Genomic DNA, 16,390 nt, shown 5'->3' with positions numbered 1-16,390 from the left:
GTTCAAAGGCTTGCACCCTATCCTAGACCTCAGGGCCCTCAACTGCTTCCTTCAGAATGCTCATGATGGCTCGGGTCCTCAACCCTGGACACTGGATGGTGGTGTTGGACTTGCAGGACGTCTATTTTCATATTTCCGTCCTGCCAGCCCACAGACGCGATCTACTTTTCACGGTAAAGCCATGAGCATTTTCAGTTCACTGAGCTCCCCTTCGGCCTTACCAGTGCCCCTCGGGTGTTCACGAAAGTGATGGTAGTGGTCGTAGCTCATCTGCGCAGATCAGAGGTTCCAGTCTTCCCCTATCTCGACGACTGGCTGTTGAAGGTGGGCTCGCCCCAAGTTGTCGTCTCCCACCTCCATACTATGGCAGATCTCCTGCACTTTCTGTGGTTCACTATCAATGTGCCGAAGTCACACCTACCTCCCGCTCAGACACTCCCTTCCATCGGGACTGTTCTGGATATAGTGCAGTTTCGGGCCTATCCTCCCGATCAGCGAGTCCGGGATATTCAGGCTATGATACCGATGTTTAAGCCTCTATCGAGGATTTTGATGAGAATGACCCTGAGGCTGCTGGGCCTCATGGCCTCCTGCATCGTGCATCCTGCTGGTATATCATGCCAGATGGCATATGCGAGCTCTGTAGTGGGACCTGAAGTTCAGTGGGCGCAGTACCAGGGGCATCTTTCCGACTACGTCCAGATCTCAGAGGGTACTGCACAACAATTGCAGTGGTGGCTAACAAACCAAGCTAGGGTCAGAGGCAGATCCCTATCCCTTCCCCAACTAGATCTCACAGTGGTGACAAATGCGTCACTTCTGGGATGGGGCGGCCATCTGGGAGTGGTGGAGATCAGAGGCATCTGGTCTCCAGAGGAGTCCGGCCTCCATACCCACCTTTTCGAGCTTTGAGCGATCCGCCTGGCACTGAAAGCATTCCTTCCCTCTCTCAAAGGGAAAGTGGTGCAGGCATTCACCGACACCACCGCCATGTGGTACTGCAAAAAACAGGGTGGGTGGGGTCGTGGACCCTGTGTCGAGAGGCTTTTCACCTCTGGACCTTGCAGGTTCTCTGAATACTAGGGCGGACAAACTCAGCTGTTGGTGCCTAGTGGATCACAAATGGCGTCTTCACTCAGAGGTGGTGCAAAGTCTCTTTCAGAGGTGGGAAGAGCCTTTGTTTGATGTGTTCGCCACCGAAGAGAACGCGCAATGTCAGCAGTTCTTCACATTGGAGTTTCCAAGGCGGCACTCGCTCGGCGACACTTTTCGTCACAAGTGGAGTTGCAGCCTCCTGTACGCCTTTCTGCCTGTACCACTTCTGCCCTGGGTGCTGAAGATCAAGCGCGATTTGGCCCAAGTCAGTTGTGTAGCTCCGGACTGGGCACAAAGAGTCTGGTACCTCAGGGTCCTGAGCTTGGCCATCGATCCTCTGATCAGACTGCTCCTTCGGGAGGATCTTCTGTCACACCAGCAGGGGACGGTTCTTCATCCAAACCTGTCCAGCCTCCACCTCCTTGTGTAAAGATTGAGCGGCGACAGTTGACAGCCTTTGACCTTCCACCCGAAGTTTGTAATGTCATCTTGGCAGCCAGGCATCCCTCCACTAAAACGGTATATGCCTCTAGATGGAACAAGTTTGTAGCATAGTGCACAGCAAAGCCTGTGGATCTCCTTTCTGCCCCTCTTTCACAGGTTCTCTTGTATATACTTTCTTTGGCCCAGCAGGGTTCTGCTCTGGGCACTTTAAAAGGCTATCTTACTGCTATCTCTGCTTTTCTTCAGCTGCGAGATCAGCCATCCTTATTCAAGTCTCCTATAGTAAATAGATTCTTTAAGGCCATTACTCATCTATTTCCTCCATCTCCTTTCATAATGTATCAGTGGGACTCAAATCTTGTTCTCACATATATGTGTGCTCCCTTCGATCCTCTTCACAGCTGTCCTCTCAGGCTCCTTACTCTGAAAACTGCCTTCCTTGTTGCTGTCACCTCTGCTCGCAGGGTGAGTGAGCTTCAGGCTCTATCTTCCAAGCCCCCTTTCTTCTCTGTGCATCTGTACAAAGTGGTGCTTAGGATGAGGCCCTCGATCCTTCCTAAAGTGCTTACACCATTTCACATAGGAGAAACAATCACTTTGCCCACTATTCTGGCCACCTCCGCACCCTTCCAAGGAGGAGGACCGACACCACCGCCTAGACCCTAAATGTGTGTTGTCCTTCTACCTTGACTGCACAAAAGATTTCCGGGTGAATGATCAACTCTTCGTTGACTATGTAGGTGCCAATAAAGGTTGAGCTGTTCAAAAGCGTACCATCTCTCAATGGGTTGTCCTTTGTATTAAAATCTGTTACACTTTAGCAAAAAGGAACCTCCAGTGGGGCTGCGTGCTCATTTCACTAGGGCTATGGCAGCAACCACTACATTAGCACGTGGAGTCCCACTTCTTGACATCAGCCAGGCTGCCACGTGGGCATCGTTGCACACGTTCACCAGATATTACTCACTGGTTAGCCAAATCCGGAGGGACGGCTATTTTGCCCATTCTCTCCTCCAGGACTTTCTTGTGTGAGCTTAGTTGGCAGTTCCTCCTCCAGGGATGGTATTGCTGGGGTATCTATTCAGTATGTGCACATGAAGTCCTGAAGCCCCTTAAACAGGAGCAATTTGGTGCGATCATCAACCCCGCCCCCTCCCACTTCAGCAGCTTGAGTAGGGAGGAGTGCCATGTGAAATGAAACATTTAAATATGTGTTTACAGTTTCTTTGACTTAATTGAAGATGCAATGTGGCTTTAACTGGATAGTATGGTGGAGCTATGAGATGTGGTAGCGGGGTTAAATGGTACTAAAGAGCACAAAATGGAGGGAGAAGGGGGATGAAGATGAGGATCAGTGGATGGATTGAAAGAAGGATGGATGGACAGATGGATAAGTGAATATGTAGAGATTAGATTGAATGGATGACTGCAGAGATGGGTGACTTGAGGGAGAGAATGATGGTCGTAAGGAAGGTGAAAGCATAGACAGATACATGGAGAAAAGGATGGAGAATGATGGATGGATATGTTGATCAAAAGAGGAAGTTGGATAGATGGAGGGAAGGATGGAGAGATGATGGAACTAGAAAGTGCAGGATTGATCATGGTTGAATAGATATAGACGAAATAGAGGAGGGAAAATACAGAAAAGAGATGGGTAGATGAATGAAGAAAGATGGAGCAAAGGAATGATGCAAGGAATAAGTCTTTTACATCTCTACCTTGTATCACAGTCAAGAAATTCTGTGGTTAACTGATTAAGCTTTGTCATTTGGGGACTGAGTGGGGATTAAAGTTCTTGAGAACTACCGTGAAACCACAGTGGCTGAATTATGATGCAGCAACATTTTACGTTTATTGCGAGCGTCCCCATCACTATGGCACAAATCGGCTCCTGCTCAAGGATTAGATGTGAACAACTGCAGGCATTGTCACGGAGTATGCAGCTAGACTGTAATCCACTGTTTGTCCTCTTTTTTTCCAAAGGATCTCTCTTTGCCTCTGTGGCCTGCGTAGAAGGTCTCTCCTCTCTGGTGGCTACAGGCCTTTTCAACGCCCTCTATCCGGCAACCTTGAGCTTTATGAGAGGGTTCCCCTTTCTCTTCGGAGGGATGGTGCTGCTCATCCCGGCTGCAATTATTGGGTATGTACACTTTCTCTCGATCTGTGTCTCTCATTTGGATTTGAAGGCTCTATGCATACAGGGTAACACTTACATCTACATAAATACAGAGTCTCCTGAGCTGCCTAATCTGTGTATGAGTGGCGTACTAGCTCGGGCAAGTATGGAGAACATTTTTCCAACTGTACTTGTGCAAACTATTCTTCCAGTATTTAATAATAAAAAGTTGTTGCCATTGGTTCACCTCTTCTACTGTAATTGAATGAATGAATGAATGAAATTAAATTTATAACGCGCAAAACTCAGCCCAAAGGGCATCAAGGCGCCTATTGTCTTTATACTGTGTTTGAGCTACACTAATCGACCTGATGCTGGTAACTTAAGTTTCCCCAAGTTCTTTATTTCTGGAGATGTGATCACATTTCCATCCTACACACCAGGGAATGGCTGAGCTTGCATTTCATTTCATTCCTGACTCCCCCTGCACCCAAATATATTTGAACCAAAGCTGTTCTAGGTTGAGGGTATCTACATTTACCTCTCACAAGCACCTTGCATCCTAAACTGTGGAATCCCTTGTCTGCCAAAAACCTGGTCTGTGTGAGGTTAGATGAGGCCTGCAGTCACCTGCACTTTGTCCTAGTCCATGCTTGCTCAGTGTACGCAGACTGATGCTTTCTTACTGACCCACCAATTCAAGACTTGCATGTCGGGCAGCTCAGCACACGGGGAAGAATAGCTGAGACTGCCTTACTAATTTCTGAAGTGTCGCTGGAATAGTATTGGGCATATGTATTTGACAAAGTGTATTTAAGCAGCACACTAATCCTATTTCAAGCATTTAAAATGTACATATTTTATTTGAGGAAAATGAAAGTTACCATTGAACATCATTTAAAGGAAAATGTGTTTGAGACGCACCCACCCCTAACAAAACAATACTAGATATGTTTAACTCACTGAAATGTATTCCATTTTTGCACTAAGAGTTTGTTGCTTGGCATTCTGGGGTATTCCTCTCCTTTGCAATACCGGTGCTGAAATATTGGCTGTCTCTGCCATAAGAAACCACTAAGAGAGTATCTCGTGGAAAATCTACCAATGTCGGATAGCGACATTTCTGTCACCAAAAATACGCGCTAGAAATGCAGACCTAAAATGGGTCTCACATAGTTGCCTCCAGGAACATGCTGTAGGGTGTTGCTTGAGTTCTAGGAATGCCTTACCTAGCTTTTAATGGAGGTCTACCCTTATCTGTGTTGGACGTTTACTGAAAGAACTCTGCATTAAAAGATGGCATATCAGACTCTTCAGATTGGTCAGCTGATCTGCTACAATTTATGGTGTGATTATCTCCGAAGATTGGATGACGCAGTTGCGGAACTATTGGAGTGTTTACCAACAGGTTATCCTGCCTTTTGGTGAATTGAATTCGAACAGGAAGAATACCAGTTGCAGACTGAGAGTCCATATTTAAGAGATGTTTTGGTGACATTCCAGTTATCATCTTTCTCTGAATCAAACCACCATTGTAGGAATGTATCATTACTTTCTTTCTTCAAATATTTTATTGCGGCTATTAGACCATAAGAGTGCAAGTGCAAAAAGCTACCAGTACATAAAAGCAATCACCAATACATGATCAAGACCCCAGAATCCTATATTACAAATGCAGACTGATGATAACACACACCCCAATAGGTTAGCAAAATATGTAACAACACATACAAAGGGCCATATTTACTAAAATATACAGTTATTGGGCAGAAATAAAGCTTAATACATTTCATATTTATAAAACACTAAAAGAACAGTCTATAAAATCACATAAAAATGAATTGGTTAAAAGGGAACATGCCATACTAAAAAGATTTCAAAAAGTTCCGTCAACGTAGTCCTTTACATTGTTTTTAAAATGCGACATGCACACACACCACATAGAGAGTAAGAAGCGTGACACCGTAAATTGGGGATAGAGTATTGTACTTCATCAACCTAAACGCCTCTACACAGTGATTGGCCTCCAGATTTCTACATAATTGGATCAACCAACGACGTCTGGAATTACAGTAGCCAGCGCAGGAAAAAAAATACATTTAGCTCAGACTCCTCAACATAGTTACAGGCCGGACAGCCTAGTGAGAATGTACCTGCCCGTTTATTGCAAAAAACTCATAGCGGGAGAACCCCGTGCCTAAATTGGATGTACAGTTTCATCGCCAGCTCGGGCTGAATTTCATCCAGGGCAGACTCTAAGATGTACTGGTCTTTTATACTCAAACACACAACTGTTAATGAGCCTGTTGCTGAACTCCCCCTGTAAACGATCGAGTTTACCCTTCCTATAATTCCAAGCCAGTTCCTTTCTAGAAATAGTGGTACAATCTTCCTCAGTGTTGTACCATAGACTTCCTCTCTCCATGTCCAGAAATGAGTCCCTGACATATGCTATCTGCTGTAGTTTCCCAGTGCCGTGCAGGCCCAGGATCTCCTTTAACTCGTCCCTGTACAAAGCCAGTTCCGGGGTAACCCATTGGCGATGCCAAAAAGGTAAGGGTCTAAGAGCAATTTTGTCTGCAATTGGCCTCACCCCAAAGTCCAGATGAAGCAGTACAAGCGGTGAACTTGGGGGAAGACCACATAACTGCCTAACAAAACTGTTCTCAGACTTGGTGATGCTGCTCAGAGAACTATACCCTCAAAGTTCAGCCATGTACATTGTAGCACCCCTAGTTTGCGCTTTATAGATTTCCAGGAGTGGTCCGAGTGGTTTATGGAAAGAATTCCTAAATAACTTAATCAGCACTCCAATGTTCTGCACTAGCTTCAGGCTTGTTACGTTGATTTGAGCTCCCCAGTCCATTTTTTCAGTTAATGTGAACCCAATATACTTGAATACATACACCCGTTCCAATGAAATGCCATTCAGGCTGGGATTGGGGTGATTAGAGCTGGTTGGATTAAAGACCATATATTTGGTCTTTTGACAGTTGATTTCGAGACCCCCTACTATTACGAAAGGCCTTGAAGTTGTTGAGGATCTTCTGAATGCCCATTGGTGACTTTGAGAGCAATAGAGTGTCGTTGGCAAACATCATTGCCAGTACTTTGTTATTTGCTATCTTGGGTGCATCATTATCCATTCCTGCATTCAATGTATCTACGAGTGCATTTATGAATAGGCAAAAAGGGTGGGCGCAAGCAACCAACCCAGTCTCACCCCTCTATCTATAGCTATAAGAGTGGTAAGTTCACCTTGTTTGCAGAACCTGATTTGGGCATAATCCCCTTTGTACAAACACATGAGCATATAGCAAAGATAGGACACCACCCCCAGTCCCCTAGAACAGCCCACAGTTTATCTCTAGGTACCAGATCAAACAGGGACTTTAAACTGAAGATCAGATAGAGGCTGCAACCCTCTATAGTCACCGTTTTCCAGTACAAGATTGGGAGGCTTCATATTTGGTCTATGGTGGACGTATTACTCCTAAAGCCAGCTTGGAATGGGCTTTATATTTTAAATTCATCCATCCAGGTCTGGAGACGAGCCAACAATACCTGGGCAAAGATTTTCTGGCGTACCCTTGCCCCTGGTGGTTGGAGCAATTCTAAAGGTTGCAAAACCCATCTGCTGTGTGTCCTCCCTATCCCAGGTTTCCTGGAACATACAGGTGTTATATTGGTCTACGAAAGACCCCCAATCAGGATTGTCCAGTTTGTTTCGAAGATCTGCAACATTCCATGATAAAACCCTCAGCTTAGATGGAAAAGTCTGTTTAGCTGGCATGGGTATCCTAAGATTACCATTAGGTGGCGTCATTTCCCTCCTTTGGCCCCTTGATCTAAACGCTAAGGTTCCAATAGGAACCTTACTACTGTCTACTGTGGGCACTAGAGGCTTGGCATCTAGTGGCTATTGTTGGGGCTTTGATCTGGGCCACAATATGTGGCGGACCCAACGGTGGGCTTGTAGGAGTAACATTGAGCGACAGCCCCACATCGGTTTGTTCTACACGGCTTGCCCTCTTTTCCCTGTCTGATTGGGTTGTGTCAGGAGGCTCCATCATTCTGCTCACCCTTACCCCAAAAGTTGAACTATGGTGAAAGGACTCCCTGTTTAGAATTGTTTGCTCCCTGTTTCCCTCCTTACTATTCGTTGACTGTACTGGTTGCTGCGTTGCTATGGGTCAATCAACCTTTTCTAAGATCCCAAATCTATTTGCTGTGGGTAGGTTATATAGTACGGGTCTGGGGGGTTGATGCCACTGTCTACTATGCTGGAGGATCTGCTTCCACAACCCCTGTCTGTGTAATTTCTGGGCACTGGATGCTGAGGCTTGGTGTGAAATATGGAAGTATCCTAGCGGAAGGGACCTTATTCCCACATCTTGGCAACAATGATTTGAATATAAAATACTTTGGACAGTCATTGGATTTTTAAAATTGACCACTGTACAATCCCAGTGTACTTCTTTTGGTCTGTTGCCCACCCACCTGACCCTACGTGTCATAAGAATTTCACCAGCTTCCTCATAGGAGAATTGTCTCCGCCTAGCCAACCAGAACAGGCATTTGTTCTTCAGTTCAAGGTGCGTTTCCCGCTGCCCTTGTTTGAGCTCAGGTACAACTACTAGAACAGTGACATACGGGGATGAGGTGGGGGTAGGTTAATAAAAGGCAGATCAATACTTTCTTCTCTGTGCTAGGCTCATTATCGCCCCCTCCCAACTATGCCTGGACCCCTGCTGGTTCGTAAATCTTTGGTTGCCATGCTGGGATGTACCACATCTCTACTCCTAGTCTCATGATTAGCCCTATTGGGGTCCGAGATAGATATGGAATTTTGAGAAAGTGGGAGTTCAGACCTGGTACCAAGAGTCGGAGTATCAGTGTCAGCCTGGCAACTAGAAATGATTTCTTTCCCCTATGGGTGGGACTAGCCTTCCCACAATAGATTCAAACAATTCTGCCAATTTATCTACCCATGCCACTAAGGAGCTGGGCTCATCCTTAACAATGGATCTAAATTGGACCTGCAAATCCCACACCAAGTTCGTTACACATAGTGGGTAGTCCAATGACACTCGTACAATATCTATGTTGCCCATACTTGTATCTGGGTCATCCAAATTCCCTCCGATGTCAGGCGTCCCATGATTGAGCATCTTTCTCTTTGCCCCTGCTCTGTTTGTTTGTTTAGGTTTCCCCTTCTTGACTGTGCCAGTGTCGTTGGCCCCTTTGCGCGAGTAGACTTTTGGTATTTTTTTCGCCTTTGCGCTATCAGTAAACTGTGGTTTTTGAGAGATAGATTCTGGGGCTGAGGTCGTTTGGGGGAAACCACACCAGGCGTGGAAAAATGAAGTTTGGGGGTTAGGTACAGCCGCCTTTCAGCCAGTTCAATTTCCGTTGCCAATTTCCGTTGCCACGACACCATCTGTAACATCTTGTCGATTGAGGTTGGGGCACTGCAAAGGCAAGCTGCTGAGGCAAAGCTTGCTGTTTTGAAATACCATGTCAGTTTCCCTGTTGTGGCCAAGTATCTAGAGTTAGAAATGGCAACTGGTTTAAAATGTTACTGAACTATGGGCATACAAGAACAGCATGCAACCCCCATTTACTGGGACCAAACAAAATGCTGGTTACTTGAAGAACCCTTGACTTGATATGACAAGTGAAAACACAGAACAAAACGCCGTACCTTAGGTTTCCTGTTTCAGCCCCATGTAAATTAGAGTTGATGTCAGGGGGGTGGCCTGGCCGCTTCCAGGCAATTGACGGGCAAGGACGGGCCCTCCCGTCGCCCGGGAGTCGCCCGCTTCCATCCCATTCCGAGGGAGTGCGAGGCGCCTTATGAGGCGTAAGCAAGCGGCTCCACCTGTGTTGGCTGCCAGGGGTTGTGGGACATGTAGTCCCCAGCGGTAGCGGTCTCACCTGCGACGGCTCCCACTCTACTGGCGGAGTCCATAAAACACCTCCTCACGCTTTGGGGCAAGCTAGCAGGATGATTTGTCCTACTGGATTGCGGCAGGCTGCCCAAAAAGGTCCCACGGTTTATCATTACAATTACTAAAGAATATCATTTTAACCTCAGTTGCTTGAAGAATAGGCCCCTATAATCATGAAAGTAAGTTTGCCTTTCAATGATTGACATTTCTATAGAAAAGCTTGTTCTTCACGCGGTTCCAGACCTGTTTCTCTGCTAGATACTGCTGGTAATTTGACTCTGTGCACTGAGAAACCACCTTTAAGACGTGATGCAAAATTGTAAGACTCCTTATAGGAGTGCTTCGAAATGCATGCAAAGTTGTTGTATTTACTTTTTCACCCCAGACACAAAACCTGCCTTTCTTTTAAGGAGAGAGTTGCAGAGGTGCTTATTTCCTTTGCCTGACCCCACACGCTTCTGCAGCCCTAGGAGGGTGAACAGGGGTGTGATAGCCACCTTTTTAGAGGTCCTGGGAAGAGGAAAGGAATGTGGAATTAACTGGGACCACTCCTTCGGTGAGATCGTCACAAGAATACGAGGCTGTGGTGCCAGAATGGGGAGATATTTCTTCACCTTGTTTCCGTTGAAGCCTAAGATTGCCAAACCCATTCAGGTGAGACCAGCATTGGTATTCCTGAGAAGGAAATAAATGTAAATAGGCTGAACAAGGGCAGCCCTGTTTTGACCATTACTAGTGTAGGTTTATGAAAGGTTGGAACTGACCACTCACTTAGCAAAGCTTTACTGTAAAGAAGCCTGACACAGATGATGGTTGTGGGGAATTAAAATGCAGGTGTTTTTCAGTCCAATAAGGCCCAGTATACACTTTAGAAAAACACTGCATTCATATGTCAAAGAATATGTCGCAAAATTTGATTTTGTAACTTCATGCTCGCTCTTTAGGATCACACGTAATCAACTGTTTTACTGTATTCGTATAGTGCTGCTCTTTGGAAGGGAATGGGGCACGAGGAACCATTAACTATTGCAGTTTTCGTAAGAGTTACTCCTTGCCTTCAAACGGCATAAGAGGTCGCTTCAACAGTGGGACCATTCCCAAACCAAAGGAAAACTCAAGAGGTTACAATCCTCTCTGACACTTTATGCACTCTGCTTCTAGTCTGAGGTATGCGGGAATGGTCTTTATGTTGTTTGACCCTTAGAAGTTTAGGATCTCCTTTCAAACACGTAGGCCCTCATTATGAGATAGTGGTACCGCATACAGATGTAAATAGTGTCGCATACAGATGTAAATAGTGCATGACTTAAAAGAATCGCCTGATCACAAATTAAAAAATGCCTGCGTTATTTAGCACATGTGCTAAATGCTGCATGTTTGTAGTCCACATGCGTTAACGCATGCGCTATTTAACGCATGCACTATTGAGCACATGCGGAAAATAACGCATGTGGTAAAGAACCCCCAATTACAAGTATGAGAGGTGATTACAAAAACTGTGGAAAATATCACCCTAAAATGCTACCAGTCAAAAGCAGGCAGTAAAACTTTATGAAAGTATAAGGAATGAAAGAAAAGCAGTAAAAGATTAGAACAATTCTAAGACTAACACAATAATGCTAAAAAAACACAGTACATGCACTGTTTGAGATGAAAATGATAAAATCTCACACACAGCTGCACACAGGGTCAGATCTGCATTAACAGCCAAGGATGGACACAGATGATCTCTATGGGCTCTTTCAAGTCACGCACTACGCTTATTAACAAGGTAATCTCCCAGGGTTCATCTGAGCCCTTTGTTATTCAAGATCTTTTTGGCCCCTCCCCTTGCCCAGATTGTTAAGTCTGGTGGTTTCAATGTCATATCACAAGCAGCGGATACTCAGTTATTCGTCTCGTTTGGACAGGATCTTGACCAGGTAAAACATAGTTTCATAGATTATATGAGAATGGTCGCTGGTTGATTAGTGGCAAATTGTTTACAACTGAATAGCAACAAAACCGAGTTACTGGTGTCAGGTAAAGCCCAAAGCAAACACAAGGCGATAAAGGATGGAGCGCTGAAACTTTTCAGATACTCACCCACGGTCACAGATCTGGGTTGAATCCATCATCATTCTTCAGCTCACTTCGCCACCTCAGACCCAGCCATATGCAAACCAGTCTTGACCCTGTGTCTCATGGGAACAGTCCAGCCCGAACTGCCAAACCAGGTCTCCCCTGAACCGGAAACAAGCATTTTGGGACCGGTTTCGGGGAAACGCCCTTCATCAGCCAGGCTAGCTTAAATCCAATGGCATAGTGAGCAAGGGACCCACCTCTGGGCATACCCTGCCTACTTAGGGCGAATAAAGCAAACACGAGGAGATGAAGGAAGGCCGACCTCGAGACATTCTTTCATGTCTTCCTCTCCAGACATCTTGAGGATGGTCATAAATATTTCTTCTTACAGCTTGAGGTGAACTGAGGTTGAGAACTACAACCAGTTGCCATGCCATGCTTTAGTGCTCATGCTTTGAAACGCGCTTCAGTGCCTTGAATTTGAAGGTTTAGAACCGGTTTTAAGTGTTCTCAACTTCCTGTAAATATGTTTATTTAGTATTAATTTTGACCATTCTCTCCTACAAGCATGTTTTTGTTTTGTTTTTTGTGGTATCTGCAGCATGAGAGGGCACATTAGACAGTCATGGTGTTTACCACATCCTTGATCAGAACCTCCAGCTCAGGGTCCGTAAACTTGTACTTCTTTTTACTGCCTGGGTCCATGATAGAAGAGTTTCGCAGGTTGCTAATGAGTGATTACCGAGTGATATCAGAGCATGGCAGTGAATTCTGTTTGTCTTGTTTCAAGGTTCTTTTCTCCACCAAAATGAATGTCTGCACACTCCTGCACAGTAAGGAGTTCTTGGTGTACTTTTGGGGTGTCCCAAGGTCTTGTGTGTTGCTCTGGCCATTTCTGTTCTCGAGAGATTCATTGCCACACTCCAGGAATTTCCAATGCCTGATAATGGTCACTTCCTGATATTTTATGCTTGTGCTATTCATTGGGTGAGGTATTTAGCTCATGTGCTAAATATCACATTCAGTATTTACCATTTGCGCTAAATAATGCACATTAGCTATTTAATATATGCGCTAAATAAACATTCTTCGTCACACAGTTAAAAACTCATAAAACAGTGCTATATAAGACGTGTAATTTACAAGCCCTGTGGTACCGCTATTTACCCTACTACAACTTTTGTAATATTTACTACCAAACTTGTGATCAAAGCCTTACTATAGTCTTTGATCGAAGCCAGTGTGAGGCCTTTGGAGGAGGCGTCATGTGATCAAATCGCTATATGCCAAGCATGAACCAAGCAACATGGTTTTAGATTCCCTGAAGCTTTGTAGTGTCCCTTTTGGCAGACTAGTGTATGGCATGTTACAGTAGTCCGGCTGTGATGCACTACTGGTAGCATCAATCATACATCATGCCTTACTGTGAACAGTTACACACCACTCCTCACTACAAGTGCTCACTGACAGTCCTATATATTGGGGAGAGGAGTTTGCCTTACGGCTAGGGCTATCTACCTCAAAACTGGGGACTTGGGTTCGAGTCTCGGCAATGACGCTGAACATCCTGTGATTCTGGGCAAATCACTTAATCTCCCCGTGCCAAACCAAAATGAATACGTGTCCTTATGTAACGTAACTGGTGCTATAGAGAGCGCTCTGATACCTGATTCGGGTCAAGTTTGCGCTATATAAAACTCTGCAAAAAAAAATATATAAAAAGTGCTCTGAAATTATGTCTTAAAGCCTTTGCCTCTAGGTGGGTATCCACATTGAGAAATTTTAAGCACCTGGCAGCCAGTGTTTTTTGTACTGTTCCGTGCAACATTCCTCGCCGCTCAAGCTTATACCCCACCCAATATTCACCTTTTGTGATATGTTTCTTCCTCTGTCATGCTTGGTAAGAAGCACAGAGGGCCTGGCTGAAGGCCATCTGTTGATGTTTGCTCAATTCCGCCTCTTGTGCTAGCTGTGGTAGTATTTGTGCAAATCTCCCCATGCGCCCCTTTCGGCACTCTCTTTTGCAGCACATAGCAGGTGTGGAGACAACTCAACCATTACTGAAGTGCCTCATGTTTTTCTCTCTCTCAGGGTGGTAGAGCTGTGTGAAACTCCCCGTCAATACAGCAGCTTTGTTGAGGATTCCTGACCGCTGTCAAAGCATCAAACTTAAACAAGAAGGGAACCCTAGTGACCCGAAGTACCTGGTGCCTCCTGCCCATCGCCGCCTCCTGTCTCCATACGAGGAGGCAGTGGATCTCTCCGGCTGCAGGGATGAAGGGCTGCTGAAATTTGTGATACAGAATGATGAGGACTTCAAAATGTGATTTTTACAAATGAGAAAAGCAATGGCTGGCTAAGTGATTTGAAGCACAGACCTCCATCAGCGTTTGCAAATTTATTTGATTCATTTTATGATTGACATGAAGGAAATGTGAATGATGCAATTGCTTTTAATTCGCTTAGAATGTAGCTGATCAGAACTTGAAATGGACTCTGCTGTGCAGAGCAGCCCTCCTCTGGTCAGGAAGTGCATCTTGTCAATAAACATTCAAAACTTTTCTTCACTACACTTCTCTGGTAAATGGTGTTCCACGCAAATGTGACTCACTTTGGGGCATATTTGGGGAGCAGCGTGATCTCTGTAAATGAATTTGACTGTAGTCCCGCAGAGGTTTCCTGGCTCTTTCACCTTCTCAATCACTGAAGCGTACCTGCATAGGTGCACACATCTTTAGCCTAATGGGTTCTCCATGTTGTGCCTTACATTTATATCTGAGTGTGCACTGTCGATGTGAGAAAGGTTCAAAGCTCCTTTAGAATCTGCTGGTTTGATGATGTCTTGGTGGGGCAGGGGTTCTAGAGAGCCTAAACTCTATATCAGAAGTTTTAAAACTGGGGGACCTTAAGTGATCTCGGGGGCGGGGGGTGGCGCCAATCTCTGGCCAAGAGAAGCACCATGCTCCTGTAAGTCTCTATGTAATGTGCCATCACTAACCACTTTTGTCATTTATATCCTGAATGGGAGTATGTATAAAATGGGGTAACAGAGCTGAACTGCAATGTTTAAATATGTTTAGACATATTTAAACATTGCCAGTTTAGCAGCTTAACTGCAGAAAAGTTGAGGGGGAGATTTTTTTGATTTGTAGGGTTGGGGGAGCGAGGCATTAGGAAGTTGGACGACCATTGGTCTAGATGATGATCATGTCTGTCTGCAGGTCATAGGGTTCCATTGATTTGTCAATATTTGAATGTGGTGTACTGTAATTAGTGAGGGCAGTCAGTATCTGTCTCTGCCAAGTGCACTCCGCTACTTCTAGTGCATGCCTGTGGGTCTCTCCCCTGTGGACTCCTGTGGGTTCCTTCTATGCTGCTCTTGGGTGGCTCCTTGAGTGCATTTATCCTGGCTACCTGTAAGTAGTCCATGCCATAGGATACTCCTTGTTTGTGTTCTTCTGCGCATGCCTGTGGATTGTTCCCCGGCATTAGATGCATTCAGTGCTTGCATGCAGGTCTCTAACTTGTTGGTCTGTGTGAACATATATAGCATCTGCCATAACTGCATGTATTCAGTGTATGCCATTGGGTAGTACTTTGTCACTCAGGGATAGATTCTAAAGGCACTTGCTCAAACAGCACCACAGTTCAATAATGTAATCTGCATTCTCTCGCTCTCATTCCACTCCTCATCATCACAGTTTCTCAATCAGGGGATTGTAAGCGCAGTACTCACCCGTGAGGGTCTCCAGGCACTGGGGGGGGGGGGGGGGGGGGGGGGAGGTTGGGTAGAGCAGCTCCGTTTATTTGAAGAGCCAGGTCTTGAGTGTCTTCCTGAAGATGTTCAGGGAGGGGGTGTGTCTGATGTAGATCGGGAGGGTGTTCCAGGTTTTTGCCACGATAAAGGGGAAGGCCCACCCACCTGCTCTGGCTCTGCGGATGCGCAGGGTTTCGGCGAGGGCGAGGTCGGCGGATTGGAGGATTCTCCTGGGTACATGGAAGGAGATTCTCTTGTTCAGGTGTTTGGGTCTGGTGTTGTGGAGGCATCTGTAGGAGTGGGTGAGTATCTTGAAAGTGACTCTCTTATCGATTGGGAGCCAGTTGAGGTTGTACAGGTGTTGGGTGATGTGTTCGTGCCAAGGACGAGTCTGGCTGCGGTGTTCTGTATGGTCTGTAGTTTGTGGAGCAGAGACTTGTTGATCCCAGCGTAGAGGGCGTTTCCGTAGTCCAGTCTGCTGGTTATGAGTGCGTGGGTGACGGTTTGCCTTGATTCAGGGGGACCCATTTGATGGTATTTCGGAGGATGCGCAAGGTGGTGAAACAGCTGGAGGCGATGGAGTTGACCTGCCGGGTCAAGAAGAGGGAGGAATCGAGTACGATGCTGAGGTTTTGGGTGCGGTCCATGGGGGTGGGAGGGCTTTCGAGGACGGTAGGCCACCAGGTGTTGTCCCAAACAGAGGGCGGGGTCCAAGGATGAAGACCTCTGTCTTCTCCGAGTAGAGTTTCAGGCAGGTGCTGCTCATCCAGGATGCAACATTTTTCATTCCTCCCTGGAAGTTGAGTCTGGTGGTGATGGGGTCCTTGGTGTGGGAGAGGATGAGCTGGGTGCTCTCGGCATAGGATACTATGCTGAGTCACAGCTGTCTGACAGTGGTAGCGAGGGGGTCCATGTAGATGTTGAAGAGCGTGGGGCTGCGCGATAATCCCTGGGGTACTC

The 16,390-nt window shown here is 45.9% G+C and overlaps 1 protein-coding gene across 4 annotated transcripts in view; it reads left to right on the top strand.

Annotated features, from left to right (window-relative positions):
• The window catches only part of SLC46A1 (solute carrier family 46 member 1), a 206,214-nt gene extending 191,974 nt beyond the window's left edge, over positions 1-14,240 (top strand). For all 4 annotated transcript variants that reach the window (XM_085649112.1, XM_085649110.1, XM_085649111.1 and 1 more), the window contains 2 exons: positions 3,526-3,682; positions 13,765-14,240. In XM_085649112.1, coding sequence (XP_085505238.1) covers positions 3,526-3,682; positions 13,765-13,822 — 215 coding nt within the window. In that variant the 3' untranslated portion in view covers positions 13,823-14,240. The remainder of the gene's footprint in view (positions 1-3,525; positions 3,683-13,764) is intronic.
• Positions 14,241-16,390: the final 2,150 nt, after the last annotated feature.

The sequence above is a fragment of the Triturus cristatus genome, chromosome 3_2 (assembly GCF_964204655.1).
Source record: "Triturus cristatus chromosome 3_2, aTriCri1.1, whole genome shotgun sequence".
Lineage (NCBI taxonomy): Eukaryota > Metazoa > Chordata > Amphibia > Caudata > Salamandridae > Triturus > Triturus cristatus.
The sequence above is the reverse complement of the archived record's forward strand: the minus strand, read 5'-3'. Positions and strand labels throughout refer to the sequence as shown.